General features: G+C 36.0%; 1 protein-coding gene across 1 annotated transcript in view; it reads right to left on the minus strand.

Moving 5' to 3' along the window:
* Window positions 1–17,626, minus strand: part of NBEAL1 (neurobeachin like 1) — a 182,322-nt gene that overhangs the window by 46,580 nt on the left and 118,116 nt on the right. The window contains exons 35-38 of the mRNA XM_060302023.1: window positions 17,315–17,439; window positions 14,674–14,800; window positions 8,597–8,745; window positions 7,849–7,982 (exon numbers count right to left, since the gene is read on the minus strand). Of these exons, the coding sequence (XP_060158006.1) occupies window positions 7,849–7,982; window positions 8,597–8,745; window positions 14,674–14,800; window positions 17,315–17,439 (535 nt within the window). The remainder of the gene's footprint in view (window positions 1–7,848; window positions 7,983–8,596; window positions 8,746–14,673; window positions 14,801–17,314; window positions 17,440–17,626) is intronic.

Here is a 17,626-nt window from a genome sequence, read left to right on the forward strand (position 1 = left end):
GTATATAATGGAATAATCTTCAGACATTGAATCAAAAAACGACTTCACTTCTAGTTCAAATTTAGTTCTGTCATTTACTAATCATCTTGGCAAATCAATTAATTTACTGAGTCTCATTTGTATATTAAATATAATAATCTCTACCCTTACAGTTTTGTGAATTACTCAGGTTTATGCAAATGTAAAGAAATAAAATTAATCTTTGAACTTCAGTTTCCTCATCTATAAAAAAAGGAATGGAATTTGCCATATCTAATCTGAATGTTGCTATGAAGTTTAGATACCACATACAAATGTGCTTTTAAAACTATTTACAGATTAGGAACCAAGATGGCAGAGGAGAAGGACATGCTCTCACTCCCTCTTGTGAGAACACCAGAATCACAACTAGCTGCTGGACAGTCATTGACAGGAAGACACTGGAACTCACCAAAAAATATACCCCACATCCAAAGACAAAGGAGAAGCCACAATGAGACAGTAGGAGGGGTGCAATCACAGTAAAATCAAATCCCATAACTGCTGGGTGCGTGACTCACAGACTGGAGAACACTTATACCACAGAAGGCCACCCACTGGAGTGAAGGTTCTGAGCCCCATGTCAGGTTCCCAACTTGGGGGTCCGGCAATGGGAGGAGGAATTCCGAGAGAATCAGACTTTGAAGGATAGTGGGATTTGATGGCAGGACTTCAACAGGACTGGGAGAAAGAGACTCCACTCTTGGAGGGCACACTCAAAGTAGTGTGCGCATCGGGACCCAGGGGAAGGAGCAGTGACCTCAGGGGAGACTTAACCAGACCTACCTGCTAGTGTTGGACGGTCTCCTGCAGAGGCAGGGGGTGGCTGTGGCTCACCATGGGGACAAGGACACTGGCAGCAGAAGTTCTGGGAAGTATTCCTTGGCGTGAGCCCTCCCAGAGTCCGCCATTAGCCCCAGCAAAGAGCCCACTAGGCTCCAGTGTTGGGTTGCCTCAGGCCAAACAACCAACGGGGGGGTGGGGGGGGAGTTGGGGGGTGGAGAACGCAGCCCCACCCATCAGCAGTCAAGCAGATTAAAGTTTTCCTGAGCTCTGCCCACCAGAGAAACGGTCAGCTCTACCCACCACCGGTCCCTCCCATCAGGGAACTTGCACAAGCCTCTGACATAACCTCATCCACCAGAGGGCAGACAGCAGAAGAAGAACTACAATCCTGCAGCCTGTGGAACAAAAGCCACATTCACAGAAAGACAGACAAGATGAAAAGGCAGAGGGCTATGTACCAGATGAAGGAACAAGATAAAACCCCAGAAAAACAACTAAATGAAGTGGAGATAGGCAACCTTCCAGAAAAAGAATTCAGAACAATGATAGTAAAGATGATCCAGGACCTTGGAAAAAAAATGGAGGCAAAGATAGAGAAGATGCAAGAAATGTTTAACAAAGACCTAGAAGAATTCAAGAACAAACAGACAGAGATGAACAATATAATAACTGAAATGAAAACTACACTAGAAGGAATTAATAGCAGAATAACCGAGGCAAAAGAACGGATAAGTGATCTGGAAGACAGAATGGTGGAATTCACTGCTGCGGAAAAGAAAAAACAATGAAAAGAAATGAAGACAGCCTAAGAGACCTCTGGGACAACATTAAACACAACAACATTCTCATTATAGGGGTCCCAGAAGGAAAAGAGAGAGAGAAAGGACCAGAGAAAATATTTAAAGATATTATAGTCAAAAACTTCCCTAACATGGGAAAGGAAATAGCCACCCAAGTCCAGGAAGCACAGAGAGTCCCATACAGGATAAACCCAAGGAGAAACACGCCGAGACACACAGTAATCAAACTAGCAAAAATTAAAGACAAAGAAAAATTACTGAAAGCAGCAAGGGAAAAATGACAACATACAGGGAAACTCCCATAAGGTTAATAGCTGATTTCTCAGCACAAACTCTACAAGCCAGAAGAGAGTGGCATGATATACTTAAAGTGATGAACGGAAAGAACCTACAACCAAGATTACTCTACCTGGCAAGGATCTCATTCAGATTTGATGGAGAAATTAAAACCTTTACAGACAAGCAAAAGCTAAGAGAATTCAGCACCACCAAACCAGCTTTACAACAAATACTAAAGGACCTTCTCCAGGCAGGAAACACAAGAGAAAGAAAAGACCTACAATAACAAACCCAAAACAATGAAGAAAATGGTCATAGGAACATACATATGGATAATTACCTTAAACGTGAATGGATTAAATGCTCCAATGAAAAGACACAGACTGGCTGAATGGATACAAAAACAAGACCCATCTATATGCTGTCTACAAGAGACCCACTTCAGACTTAGGGACACATACAGACTGAAAGTGAGGGGATGGAAAAAGATATTCCATGCAAATGAAAATCAAAAGAAAGCTGGAGTAGCAATACTCATATCAGATAAAATAGACTTTAAAATGAAGAAGATATAACAATTATAAATATATATGCACCCAACACAGGAGCACCTCAATACATAAGGCAACTGCTAACAGCTATAAAACAGGAAATCGACAGTAACACATTAATAGTGGGGGACTTTAACACATCACTAAACCAATGCACAGATCATGCAAAATGAAAATAAATAAGGAAACACAAGCTTTAAATAACACAATAGACCAGACAGATTTAATTGATATTTATAGGACATTCCATCCAGAAACAGCAGATTACACTTTCTTCTCAAGTGTACACAGAACATTCTCCAGGACAGATCACATCTTGGGTCACAAATCAAGCCACAGTAAATTTAAGAAAACTGAAATCATATCAAGCAATTTTTTGGACCACAATGCTATGAGATGAGAAAAGAATCACAGGGAAAAAAACGTAAAAAACACAAAAACATGGAGGCTAAACAATATGTTACTAAATAACGAAGAGATCACTGAAGAAATCAAAGAGGAAATCATACAATACCTAGAGACAAATGGCAATGAAAACACGACGATGCAAAACCTATGGGATGCAGCAAAAGCAGTTCTAAGAGGGAAGTTTATAGCTATAAGCCTACCTCAAGAAACAAAAATCTCAAATAAACAATCTAACCGTACACCTAAAGGAAACAGAGAAAGACGAACAAACAAAACCCAAAGTTAGCAGAAGGAAAGAAGTCATAAAGATCAGAGCAGAAATAAATGAAATAGAAACAAAGAAAACAATAGCAAAGATCAATAAAACTAAAAGCTGATTCTTTGAGAAGATAAACAAAATTGATAAACCATTAGGCAGACTCATCAAGAAAAAGAGGCAGAGGACTCAAATCAATAAAATTAGAAATGAAATAGGAGAAGTTACAACAGACACCGCAGAAATACAAAGCATCCTAAGAGACTACTATAAGCAACTCTACTCCAATAAAATGGACAACCTGGAAGAAATGGACAAATTCTTAGAAAGGTATAACCTTCCAAGACTGAACCAGGAAGAAATAGAAAATATGAACAGACCAATCACAAGTAATGAAACTGAAACTGTGATTAAAAATCTCCCAACAAACAAAAGTCCAGGACCAGATGGCTTCACAGGTGAATTCTATCAAACATTTAGAGAAGAGTTAACACCTATCCTTCTCAAACTCATCCAAAAAATTGCGGAGGAAGGAACACTCTCAAACCCATTCTATGAGGCCATCATCACCCTGATACCAAAACCAGACAAAGATACCACAAAAAAAGAAAATTACAGACCAATATCACTGATGAATATACATGCAAAAATCATCAAGAAAATACTAGCAAACTGAATCCAACAACATATTAAAAGGATCAGACACCATGATCAAGTGGGATTTATCCCAGGGATGCAAGGATTCTTCAGTATACATAAATCAATCAATGTGGTAAACCATATTAACAAATTGAGGAATAAAAACCATATGATCATCTCAATAGATGCAGAAAAAGCTTTTGACAAAATTCAACACCCATTTATGATAAAAACTCTCCAGAAATGGGCATAGAGGGAACCTACCTCAACAGAATAAAGGCCATATATGACAAACCCACAGAAAACATCATTCTCAATGGTGAAAAATAGAAAGCATTTCCTCTAAGATCAGGAACAAGACAAGGATGTCCACTCTCACCACTATTATTCAACATAGTTTTGGAAGTCCTAGCCACAGCAATCAGAGAAGAAAAAGAAATAAAAGGAATCCAAATTGGAAAAGAAGAAGTAAAATGTCACTGTTTGCAGGTGACATGATACTATACATAGAGAATCCTAAAGATGCCACCAGAAAACTACTAGAGCTAACCAATGAATCTGGTAAAGTTGCAGGATACAAAATTAATGCACAGAAATCTCTTGCATTCCTATACACTAATGATGAAAAATCTGAAAGAGAAATTAAGGAAACACTCTCATTTACCATTGCAACAAAAAGAATAAAATATCTAGGAATAAACCTACCTAAAGAGACAAAAGACCTGGATGCAGAAAACTATAAGACACTGATGAAAGAAATTAAAGATGATACCAACAGATGGAGAGATATACCATGTTCTTGGATTGGAAGAATCAATATTGTGAAAATGACTATACTACCCAAAGCAATCTACAGATTCAATGCAATCCCTATCAAATTACCAATGGCATTTTTGATGGAACTAGAACAAAAAATCTTAAAATTTGTATGGAGACACAAAAGACCCCGAATAGCCAAAGCAGTCTTGAGGGAAAAAAACGGAGCTGGAGGAATCAGGCTCCCTGACTTCAGACTATACTACAAAATTACAGTAATCAAGAAAATATGGTACTGGCACAAGAACAGAAACATAGATCAATGGAACACGATAGAAAGCCCAGAGATAAACCCACGTACCTATGATCAACTAATCTATGACAAAGGAGGCAAGGATATACAATGGAGAAAAGACAGTCTCTTCAATAAGTGGTGCTGGGAAAACTGGACAGATACATGTAGAAGAATGAAATTAGAACACTCCCTAACATCATACACAAAAATAAATTCAAAATGGATTCAAGACCTAAATGTAAGACCGGACACTATAAAACTCTTCGAGGAAAACATAGGAAGAACACTCTTTGACATAAATCACAGCAAGATCTTTTTTGATCTACCTTCTAGAGTAATGGAAATAAAAACAAAAATAAACAAATGGGACCTAATGAAACTTAAAAGCTTTTGCACAGCAAAGGAAACCATAAACAAGACCAAAAGACAGCCCTCAGAATGGGAGAAAATATTTGCAAATGAATGAACGGACAAAGGATTACTCTCCAAAATATATAAACAGCTCATGCAGCTCAATATGATAAAAACAAACAATGCAATCCAAAAATGGGCAGAAGACCTAAATAGACATTTCTCCAAAGAAGACATACAGATGGCCAAGAGGCACATGAAAAGCTGCTCAACATCACTAATTATTAGAGAAATGCAAATCAAAACTACAATGAGGTATCACCTCAAATCCATTAGGATGGGCATCATCAGAAAATCTACAAACAACAAATGCTGGAGAGGGTGTGGAGAAACGGGAACCCTCTTGCACTGTTGGTGGGAATGTAAATTGATACAGCCACTATGGAGAATAGTATGGAGGTTCCTTAAAACACTAAAAATAGAATTACCATATGACCCAACAATATACTGGGCATATACCCAGAGAAAACCATAATTCAAAAAGACCCATGCACCCCAATGTTCATTGTAGCACTATTTACAATAGCCAGGTCATGGAAGCAACCTAAATGCCCATCGACAGATGAATGAATAAAGAAGATGTGGTACATATATACAATGGAATATTACTCGGCCATAAAAAGGAACGAAAGTGTGTCATTTGTAGAGATGTGGATGGATCTAGAGACTGTCATACAGAGTGAAGTAAGTCAGAAAAACAAATATCATATATTAATGCATATATGTGGAACCTAGAAAAACGGTACAGATGAACCGGTTTGCAGGGCAGAAATTGAGACACAGATAGAGAACAAACGTATAGACACCAAGGGGGGAAAGCCGCGGGGGGGGGGGGGTGGGGATGGTGGTGTGATGAATTGGGCGATTGGGATTGACATGTATACACTGATGTGTATAAAATTGATGACTAATAAGGATGTGCTGTACAAAAAAGTAAATAAAATAAAATTACAAAATTAAAAAAAAAAATAAGAGACCAGAGAGCTAGCTCTTTCTCTCTCTCTCATCCTCTCTCTCCTTCTCCCTCTCTGCCCACCATGTAAGGATACAGCATCTGTTAACCAGGAAGAAGGTGTTCACCAAGAACCTGACTGCACTGGAATCCTGCTCTTGAACTTCCAGCTTTCAGTCCAGAACTAAGAGAAATAAGTATTTGTTGTTTTTAAGCCATCCAGTCTATGGTAATTTTGTCATAGCAATCTGGATGAACTGTGTCAGTGCAGTTGACCTCATTTTCCAATTCGATGATCTGTTTGGGGCTTCATTCTATTGATACATGTCATTAGACCTTACAGATCAACCCCTAAAACTCTCCCGTACGTATCATCCAGGACACTACTCTCCAGGTCTTACATCACTCTCTGATCATCCTTCTCAGTCTCTCACCAACTCCTTTTCCTTTACCTGCTCCTTAAACTGACGATGGGGTCCACTATCATCTACTTTTCTTGTTCTGTTCTGCTCATGAGGTGATATTATTTTCTGTCATAATTTCATCTGTTATCCATATGCTGATTCCAGATCTATATTTACCACCCTAACGTCTACCTTACACTTATATTTCCAACTGGAGATATTTGTCATTTCTCCTTGGATACCCTTCTAGCATCTTATATCTATCAATAAGAATCGAACTTATTATGCCCCGAATCCACCAAAAGAATGAATTAAATAAATGGAACAAAATAAAGACATACCACTAGGCCTAAAAACAAACAAACAAACAAACAAAAAACTATTTACAAAAGCATAGTATTCAATAGGAGTGTGCTTGGTTTACTTACATAAAATAGCTTTCTAAAAAACACATACATTGTATTTTCCTATGGGGGAAAATTTATTTTTAATAGTAAAAAATTATCTTTTTGTAAAAATAGAAAAATGCTCTTTAAATGTCTGAATCAAATCATCTACAAATAAACCTGGAACTCACAAATGAACAGAAACTTAGTTATTGACTATGCTAATCCAGGTCATCTGAGAAGCAAATGCTAAGACAGAATTGAACATGCAGGATTTTATTAGGAGAGATGACAGTGAGAGAAAATGGAGAGCAAGCTAGGCAAGGTGGAGAGAGCTATCAGACTCTGATACAAGTCTGACCTCAAGTATATGACAGAGGGAAGGAAGGCTGGGGGCAAGTAACGGGTCAAAGGTTACAGAGCTAGTGGTGGAATGATCTTCGATCCACGTAACCTGGCTTCAGTGGCAATCTCTTAACCACTTACACTACGTAAGAATTTACTCTATTCCTAGAAAAACATGTTCCATTATTCTTCCTGATTACACAGGCTCCACTATTGTTGAACTGAACCCAACCTAATTTCATAAATCCAGTTATATCATATATATTGCATATTATTTCAGAACTGGATACTGTGAGACACCTATTAGCTGACACTCAATATTCTATTGACTTCTTTATCTACCTATATATAAAAACTGAAAACAAATATCCTCCAAACACTTGCACATAAATTCCAACAAAAATGCATATACTGGTTAGTCCCAAAGGTATGTATTTTTTTTTCTCTAATATATATTTTGACTCGATGAAGTAGAGTTGTGAAGTTTCATTACAGCTCACTAGTTGGAAAATAATTTCAAGCTAACAGTCTGGGGCTTCCAGAAAGTTAGCATCTTACATACCTCTTTTTTGAAATTGAGAAAGTAGTTGGATTGGTCAACATGAAAAATCTCAAGGGCTGACCTCCTTAAGTTGTACCGTCGTAGGTGAATCTCTCGAACTTGAGAGTGAGGCCACTTGAAATCAAAGCCTACTCCTGAAAACAGAAACAATCTTGTGACTGGGGTACCACAAAAAGTTACTCATGCTATGCAGAAAATATCTCCTAGTTCCTGACAAAAGTAGCACTATGGAAAAGGAATTCAGTTTCTGTATGATGAAAACCATTTGTTAAATTTATTGGATGCTTAATTTGTTTCTTTTAAGACTATTTTAAAATTCTATAGCTTTTCTACTTCCTTTCCATTGGAATAGAGAATAACTCTGAATATTATATCTTAGAAACAGTTTTCCTTTTCTCTTTATGTTGGCAGCTTAGATTTAAATATCTTTTTATTTTCAGATAAAGGATTAGGTGAAAAGCCTCTAGGAACAAGTGTACATATAAATAAAAGTAAAATTGTATTTTATAACTTCAGTTTATAGCAATCCCCTCTAGCCAAACCTTTTCAAAAACATTAATAAAAAGGAAGCATTCCCTTCAGTACATTGTTGATAATAAATTTAATTCCATACTGACTTTCCATGTCTCCTTTTACATGGTAGACTACAATTCTACAGTCCCACCTTATCGCTTTCTTCTCATTAATGATTGATAAACTGGATACTTAACTATTGAACAACAGAAATTATTCCCCCAGAACTCCTCACCGTCCTCTTTTTCAATGCTGCCATCATAGAAGTAAATGTGTTGAGTAGTGATTTCTAATCTGCCAGGAATTATGGCAATTATTGTAATGAGTTCACAGTCTTCCAACAACACCAATTTTTCTTTTTGATCCTGTTCTTCTTTCTCATTACTGTAAAAACAAAAACCAACCAAACAAACAACATCCAACAATGTATTCTGTGTAAATGGAAAAGAACATCATATTCAAATACGAATATGGTGTCTGTAAAGTCACTATCCAAGAAAGAGTACTTTAATTTTCTACAAAAACCATTCCACTGCATATTAAATTACTTAAATATGTCCAAATATACTTATTACCCAATAACTAAGTTTCAAAAAACATATGTTTTACATTTCAATTGTATATGACCCATTAAAACGAAATATAGTGAATCTTCAATACTACTGCTAGAGGATGGTTCAAACATGCAGCAATACTGGTCATGTTTTTTAGTTATATTTGGCAGACATGAATTGACCCAGGGAATAAATGAATCTGTGAATAAAGGACTGTATCATTAGTGGTGTTTCATAAATAATTATTAGAAGTATTATGATTGATTCTTAAACTGTAGAATGAGATGTTTCAAGAGCAACAAAAGCTAGAGCATCATCATCATAGCATCCCCTGATAGTGTAAATGGAGATAATACTAGGAGCCACTGTTGCCACACCATACTTAAAGTGAAGTCATCTCATATTTGGAGGACTGTTATCAAGTATGCTTTTTGGAGGAAATAACTGGGAAGGGACAGTCTTCTGGTGGCCTAGTTGACTTTTAACTGCCAAGTACAGAAATGAGAACTCCTATAACTCATGGTATGTTATTCAAGTATATCCTTCAAGCCAGCTGCTCTCTGGTCCTAGATATTTCACATTTGCCTCATTTCCAGGATAGCAATGACTAAATCTAATTTTGTTTCCAATGGATTTTGATGAGAAGCTCTACAAGTATCACCAACCTAACTGGGAATATTGCAACCATTAAAGCTAAGCTTAAAATAAAAAACTGAAAATGTTTTCCTAAATAGTGAAATTCCAATATTCACAGTGATGAAATAGAGAAAAAAGTGACCTGAGAGAGTAAATAGTCTGAAGGTTATTTCTATTCTATGAAACAAAGAGTTTTGGCTTTTCATTTGAAAATGAATGAGACTGACATCCACTGAATTCACTAGTCCTTGAAGAAAGAAAATAAAATCCCATTAAAAGGCTGACTAAAAAAATCTACCAAAACCAAAGACAGCTCCCTAGATAACTACCCCCATCCAGTTCCCTGAAAATAATCAAGGACATATTTAAAAATTACTAAAATTGTATTAACCAAAAAACCTGTTTATGCCAACAAAGGATATTATTGAACCTGGTCAATTTTTTCTTTTAATAAATTTATTTATTTATTTATTCATTTATTTTTGGCTGCATTGGGTCTTCACTGCTGTGCATGGGCTTTCTCTAGTTGCGGTGAGTGGAGGCCACTCTTCGTTGCAGTGTGTGGGCTTCCCATTGCAGTGGTTTCTCTTGTTGTGGAGCACAGGCTCTAGGCGCGCGGGCTTCAGTAGTTGTGGCACGCGGGTTCAGTACTTGTGGCTCGTGAGCTCTAGAGCGCAGGCTCAGTAGCTGTGGCACATGGGCTTAGCTGCTCCACGTCATGTGGGATCTTCCCAGACCAGGGATCGAACCCGTGTCCCCTGCATTGGCAGGTGGATTCTTAACCACTGCACCACCAGGGAAGTCCCATGAACCTGGTCAATTTATAGTATTAAAATAAGTTCTGAGAAATATTTGCCATGTGTTGTTTATAACCTAAACAAAGTGATGTCCAGAATAAATTATATACTTGAGACTTAGCTACTCATTCTTGGCTGAATGTGAGGCTTTACAATCATAACAAGTAAAAGTCAGGGCAGATGTGTAAATCATCAAATTTGAATGCATTCTCTAAACCACACACAGATCCACTGGCAAAGAGTGGCAGTCATACTGATCAAGGGGTTTAAACACAAAAAACAAACTAATCACTGGCTGACCACTAAGCTATGCTGACCCAGGGGCAACCCCTAGTAAGCAAGGCTTTAAAAATAAAGCAAAACAAAAACCCAGTAAGTACAGATATCAGTGGCATTCACTGCAGGTAAAACAGACTCCACAGACTTAATCTAGAAAAGTCACTACTAAACAAACAAAAATACAACAACAACAACCAGCATCAAGGGAGGAGATTAGAAACCAAAGTTGGTATAATTTATCTAAAATGTATGGTTTTCACAAAAATTATGAGACATAGGAAGAAACAGGAAAATACGGGCCATAAAATCAAAAGCAGTAAAAAGAAACTGTCTCTGGGGGACCTCAGATGCTCAACTTAGTAGACAAAGCCTTCAAGGTAGCTATCATAAAAATACATGAAAAGAACTAAAGGAAACTATGTTTAAAGAACCAAAGTGCATTACGGCAAAAAAAAGCCTAGTCAAATAGAGTGTTATTGATACAGAGGTAGAAATTATATATATATTTTAAAAAGGAACCAAATGAGAAATTCTGAAATTGAAAAGCACAAGGACTCAACAGCATATTTGAACTTGCAGGAGAAAGAAGCAGGGCTCTTGAAGATAGATCAAAAGAAACTGTCCAATCTGAAGAACACAAAGAAAGAAGAATCAAGCAGAATGAAAGAACCTCAAAGGGTCACCATCAAGCAAAACAACATATGTGCAAAGGGAGACCCAGAAGGAGAGAACAGAGAAAAAGGGCCAAAATATATTTGAAAAAATAATGCTGGCAACTTCTCAAATATGAAAAAAATTAATCTACACATCCAAGAAGCTCAATGAACTCCAAGCAAGATGAACACAAAGATATCCAAACATGGTCCTAAAGCCAAGGTACTAAAAGCCAAGGACAAAAAGAATAACCTAAAAGCACCAAAATACAGAACACAACAGAAAAGGTTAATAGCACATTTCTCATCAGAAACAAAAGGTAGTGAAAACCAGAAGGTAGTGGAAAGACATATTCAAAATGGTGAAAGGAAAAAACTGTCAATCAAGAATTCTGTATCTGGCAAAACTATCTTCAAAAGAAAAAGCAATGGTGCTGGGGCAACTAGAATCACATGCAAAAGAATTAATATGGACCCCTACATCACACCACATACAAAAGTTAACTCAAAATGGATCAAAGACCTAACATGAGATAAAATATAAAACTCTTAGAAAAAAATAGATGAAAGGAAATTCATCAAAATTAAAATTTTTTGTACATCGAAAGATACCAACAGAAAGTAAAAAAAAAAAACAATTCAGGGCTTCCCTGGTGGCGCAGTGGTTGAGAGTCCGCCTGCTGATGCAGGGGACATGGGTTCGTGCCCCAGTCTGGGAAGATCCCACATGCCGCGGAGCGGCTGGGCCTGTGAGCCATGGCTGCTGAGCCTGTGCGTCCGGAGCCTGTGCTCCACAATGGGAGAGGCCTCAACAGTGAGAGGCCCACGTATCGCAAAAAAAAAAAAAAAAAAAACAATTTAGTGGAAGAACATTTTTGTAAATCCTGTATCTAATAAGGGACTTGTTGCTAAAATATGTAAAGAACACTTACAACTCAATAACTAAAAGACAACCCAATTAAAAAATAGGCAAAGGATCTGCATAAAGATTTCTCCAAAAAAGACATATAAATGGCCAACAAATACATAAAAAGATGTTCAGCATCATTAGTCATTAGGGAAATGCAAATTAAAATCACAAGATACCACCTCTAACATTCTAGGATGGTACCATAAATTAAAAAAGAAAACAGAGAATAATAGAAGTTGGGGTAGATTTGGAGAAATTAGAACTTTCATACATTGCTGAGGGAATGTAAAATGGTACAGTCATTATGAAAAGTTTCACAACTCCTCAAAAGGTTAAACATAGAATTAACAAATGATCAGCAAATCCACTCCTAGTGTTTTTTTTTATACTGAAGATAAATGAAAACATAAGTTGATAGAAAAATGTGTACATGGGGCTTCCCTGGTGGCGCAGTGGTTGAGAGCCCGCCTGCCGATGCAGGGGACACAGGTTCGTACCCCGGTCCGGGAAGATCCCACATGCCGCGGAGCGGCTGGGCCCGTGAGCCATGGCCGCTAAGCCTGCGCGTCCGGAGCCTGTGCTCCGCAACGGGAGAGGCCACAACAGTGAGAGGCCCGCGTACCGAAAAAAAAAATGTGTACATGAATATTCAAGGCAATATTATTCATAATAGCCAAAAAAAAAAAAAAAATAGGAACTACATAAATGTCCATCAACTGCTGAACGGATAAACAAAAACTGTATATCCATATAATGGAATATTATTGAGCCACAAAAACAAATGGATGGAATCATTAAACTGAATGAAAAAAGCCAGACATAAAAAATAACATATTGAATGAAATACATGAAATGTTCAAAATAGGCAAATCCATAGAGAAAGAAAACCAATTAGTGGTTGCTAGAGGATGTGAGGAGAGAAAATTGGGACTGACTGTTGAAAGGTATAAGATCTCCTTTTGGGGTGATGGAAATGTTCTTGGACTAGATAGTGGTGATGTTGCACAACTCTGTGAATATACTAAAATAACACTGAACTGTGCACTTTAAAATAGTCAATTTTACGTTAAGTGAATCTCAATTTTCAAAAAATATGTCTCAATTTTTAAAAAAGTAGTCAAAAATGAAGACAAAATAAAAATCTCCACAGATAACAAAAGACTAAGAGAATTTGTGGCTTATAGACCTTCCTTACAAGGAATACTGAAGGAAGTCCTTCAGGCTTAAAAGGAAATGGCACCAGATGGCAATCTGAATGTACACCAAGAAATGAAGTGTATAAGTAGGTAAATATGCAGGGAAATATAAAGGAAAGCATAATTACATAGTTTTTTCTTCTCTTAACTGATTTAAAGACAAGTGCATAAAACAGTAAATGCATTAAACTGTACTGTTGGGCTTAAAACATATACAGGTTTAATATGTATGGTAACAAAGGAGAGATGAGAAAATGAGTATGTTTTATATTTGTTTAGGGGAAGTTTTTAAACTACAAATTCAAAATTTTAAAATATATCTAAGGCTATTTTTTCCTGGGAGAGGTTTGATAATTTGTATCTTTCAAGGAATTTGTCCATTTCATTTAAATTGTCAAATTTATTGGCATAAAGTTGCCATTTCCTTTTTTTTTTAATGATGTCTGGAATTTTTTTTAATATTTATTTATTTGTTTAGGCTGCGCTTGGTCTTAGTTGCCACACACGAAATCTTCACTGAGGCATGCAGGATCTTTAGTTGCACCATGTGGGATCTTTCAGTTGCAGAATGTGGACTTAGTTGCGGCGTGTGGACTCTTTAAGTTGCAGCATGCGAACTCTTATAGTTGTGGTATGCACGCGGGATCTAGTTCCCCGACCAGGGATCAAATCCAGGCACCCTGCATTGGGAGTGCGGAGTCTTACCCACTGGACCACCAGGGAAGTCCCTATCATTTCCTTTTAATTATTTTAATGTATTTCTTTTCAATCATTTTAGTATTTGTAATGTTATCTCCTCTCTCATTCCTGATACTGGTAATTTGTGTTGTCTTTATTTCCTAACCAATCTGGCTGGAGGTTTATTGTTTGGTTACCTGATTTTTAATAACCAACTTTTGTTTTCTTTGATCTTTTTGTTTTTTGGTTTTATCTTTCATGGACTTCTGCTTTTATCTTTATAATTTCTTCCTTTTTCTTAAAAGTTTATATTTCACCTGTACTTTCCAGATAAATACCTCAGCTGTATCCCATAAATTTGATTCATTATCATTCAACTCAAAATATTTTCTAGTTTCAAGGTCCAGCTCCAAATTAACCCAGTCCTAAGAAGCCTTCTTCAATAGTTTCAGTTATCACTAACAGACTCCTAACAGCTGATATATAGTATCAATTGTTGGATTCTGGGAATGTACAGTATTAGAATTTCAAGCAAATATTTTCCACAATTTTACAATCCCATTTCTCAGAATAAAATAATTTTAAATTCTTTCAAGTACTTATACATACATATTTACTCTGGCTGTTATTTCCTCTTCAGGAAGATCTAATTTATCCTCCTCCATATCACTAACTTTTACTTGTTTCACTACTTCCAAAAGCAGTGAATCACTGGAAGGCTGCAAGTGCTGGATACCTGTTTAAACATAAAATGTTTGTTAAACACAAAGTAGGAAAATCATATCACAGTCCTTCTGTAATTTCTGACTGTTAATTATATGAATAATATGTATAATAAGTAAGGTACTTGAAATTTTCTAAGATAAGCGACTTACTACAGAGAAGTTTTTATACATGATTTAGAGTTATCTATGGTGCTTGCCTGTGATTTTTTAAAATAATTATACATATAATACAAGGAATAAATGTTTTAAAAGATGGTATTTATCTTTAATGATGGTATTATTTATGTTTCAGAAACAGGCCAAGTAATCTCTTTAATCATATTTACTTCTAAAGCATACTACTAAGTAAGTTAAAGAATTATTCTCACTACATTAATTCAATGGAATTATTTTTACTGTGCATTTGAACTACAGAAATATTAAGAAAGAATGTGACAAATTATTTTTAACTGCAAGACAATACAAAGACCAAAAGCTGAAGTGTTCCTTTCTGGAGTGTATGGAATTTAATAGATAATTCTGATACATATATATGCAACAAATGTCATGAACTATGCATTAACGTAAGAAGGCAGAGCTAGTGTAATGGAAAGAAGATGGGCTGTGAAATGGTAAACCTAAGTTCAAATTCTATTCTGCCATTTATTAACCATATGACCCCTCTGAATCTATGTTTTTCCAACTGTGAAATGGAGATACATCACATCACACATAAAATAAATAAATGGTAGCTATTCTTATTGCACATTCATCTCTCAATTATCTGGTGGCATAAGAATAGTAATAAAAATATATGCATAATGTGCAGGTAGGACTGGAAAAAACGTATATGTTTAACTATGAATAAAGACATTTCATGTGTATAATAAAAACAATTCATGCTAAATAACAAAACACTGTAAAGATGACAAAACCTCCCTTAATTTCTCAAATGGTATCCTTGCTCTGACATACAAAATGAATTAACCTAATGTACAGCTGCATTTCTCTTTTATAAATCTGCTTTGATCACATACAAGTCTAGATAATCTGATACAAATAGAAAAATACTGACGAAAATACTTACAAACAAATATATGGAGTAGGTAAAACATTCTGCAGTTAATTCTGAAATAAACTTCAAGGAACTTTAAAGAGTTTTAAAGACTGAGGTCACTGGTTTTATACTATTATCAATTTCACTTATTACATTCATTCATTCATTCATTCAGCCGTGCTGTGCGGCTTGTGGAATCTTAGGTCCCTGACCAGGGATCGAATCCAGGCCCTCGGCAATAAAAGCGCAGAGTCCTAACCACTGGACTGCCAGGGAATTCCCCCAATTTCACTTTGAAATGTATGATTTTTTTCTTCTGTACAATTTTATTATCATCATTATACTTGGGATAATTTTGAAAACTAGGTAAAGAAAGGAACAGAGATGGAAAAAGAGAAAGGACACTGGTTTTCCTGGACTTAAAACAACTGAGACCAAGAAGAAGAAACATAAAATTATACCTGTATACGTGTGTAAGAGGGTTGAAGAAGGAGGGAAAGGGACAGGGAATTTCCTGGAGTGGGATTTATTGGCAAAAATGAAGAAAAAATAGAGAACACTCTTCCTTAAATATTACTAAATTGAAGTCATTCACCATAAGATGTTTTCTGTGTGGTAAGTATAAAATTTTAAGAGGTAGAGAAAGTATAATAGTCTCAGGACATATACTGGGAGGACAAGCTATACACACTGACCGTTCCTGTATAAGACACTCTTTGTACCATGGACAAGGCCATTATTTTACATTAAGGGAAATCACTTACTGTGTCTGATTTATTTCAGAGTATAAGACTCTAAATGGCAGGCATCGTAGCTCTCAATTTTATGGCATTTACTGTACTGGCCAATATATTAAGGCAATTTTAAAAAGTAAGATTAAAAAACTGGTACTCATTTCATCTATAACTTAGTCACTAAACATAAGGTGCACAGATGCTCAGTCAGATGGCTATAAAGGAAGGGCTTCATAAGAATTTTAGAAACTCTTTAAAATCTGTTTTGATATACTGCAAGGCTATGCATTTTTAAGCACTTTTTTCTAGAAAAAAGGCATTGGCCCATCTAGATACTAAATGTCTGGAGTTCTATACGAAGAACAGGTCATAGAAGAAAGACCTAAAGAGCTGCTAAGAATTCTAAATATTGAATATATTTAACATTAAACTCAGTTTTGGTAAGCAAAAGGCTAAGGTTAAAGGACCATGTTTTACTATACCATAATGGAGATAGAGATGATACATTTCACATCAACTACAGTATAATTTTATGAGTTTAAATTACATTTTTCCTTGAAAAACTGCGATCAATTGAAATAGGAAATAATTTTAGATTTAGGCCAAAGGCAACATACACAACCACTTAAATATCAATTATAAAATGTCACCCTTCTCTCATGATTAAATAATTTTGAAACAATGAAAACAATAACCAATCCCCACCAACACCCTCATTATCTTCAATAAATAATTAAACAGCCATTGAAACTCACCTAGATTATCTCTCAAAGCACTAGCTTCATCATGGGTTTTGAAGTTATAATTTGGCACCAATTTAAGTCTCATGCGGGAATAATTTTCTACGTTAGCTAGTTTCCAGTGAAGTGGATTTTGTTTCCTATGAATATTCATAAGTAAACAAATAAAACTATTTCGCTTAAAATTACAAAGACTGGTTATTGAAATAGAGTATCAGGTACTTTACATTTTTTTGGCACCATTTTATAAAAACATTCACATTCCTTATCTCATTTGACCCAAACAACCCTGAGAAAAAAACCAATGTTATTATGCATATCAACAGT

The sequence above is a fragment of the Globicephala melas genome, chromosome 7 (genome assembly GCF_963455315.2).
Source record: "Globicephala melas chromosome 7, mGloMel1.2, whole genome shotgun sequence".
Taxonomy (NCBI): domain Eukaryota; kingdom Metazoa; phylum Chordata; class Mammalia; order Artiodactyla; family Delphinidae; genus Globicephala; species Globicephala melas.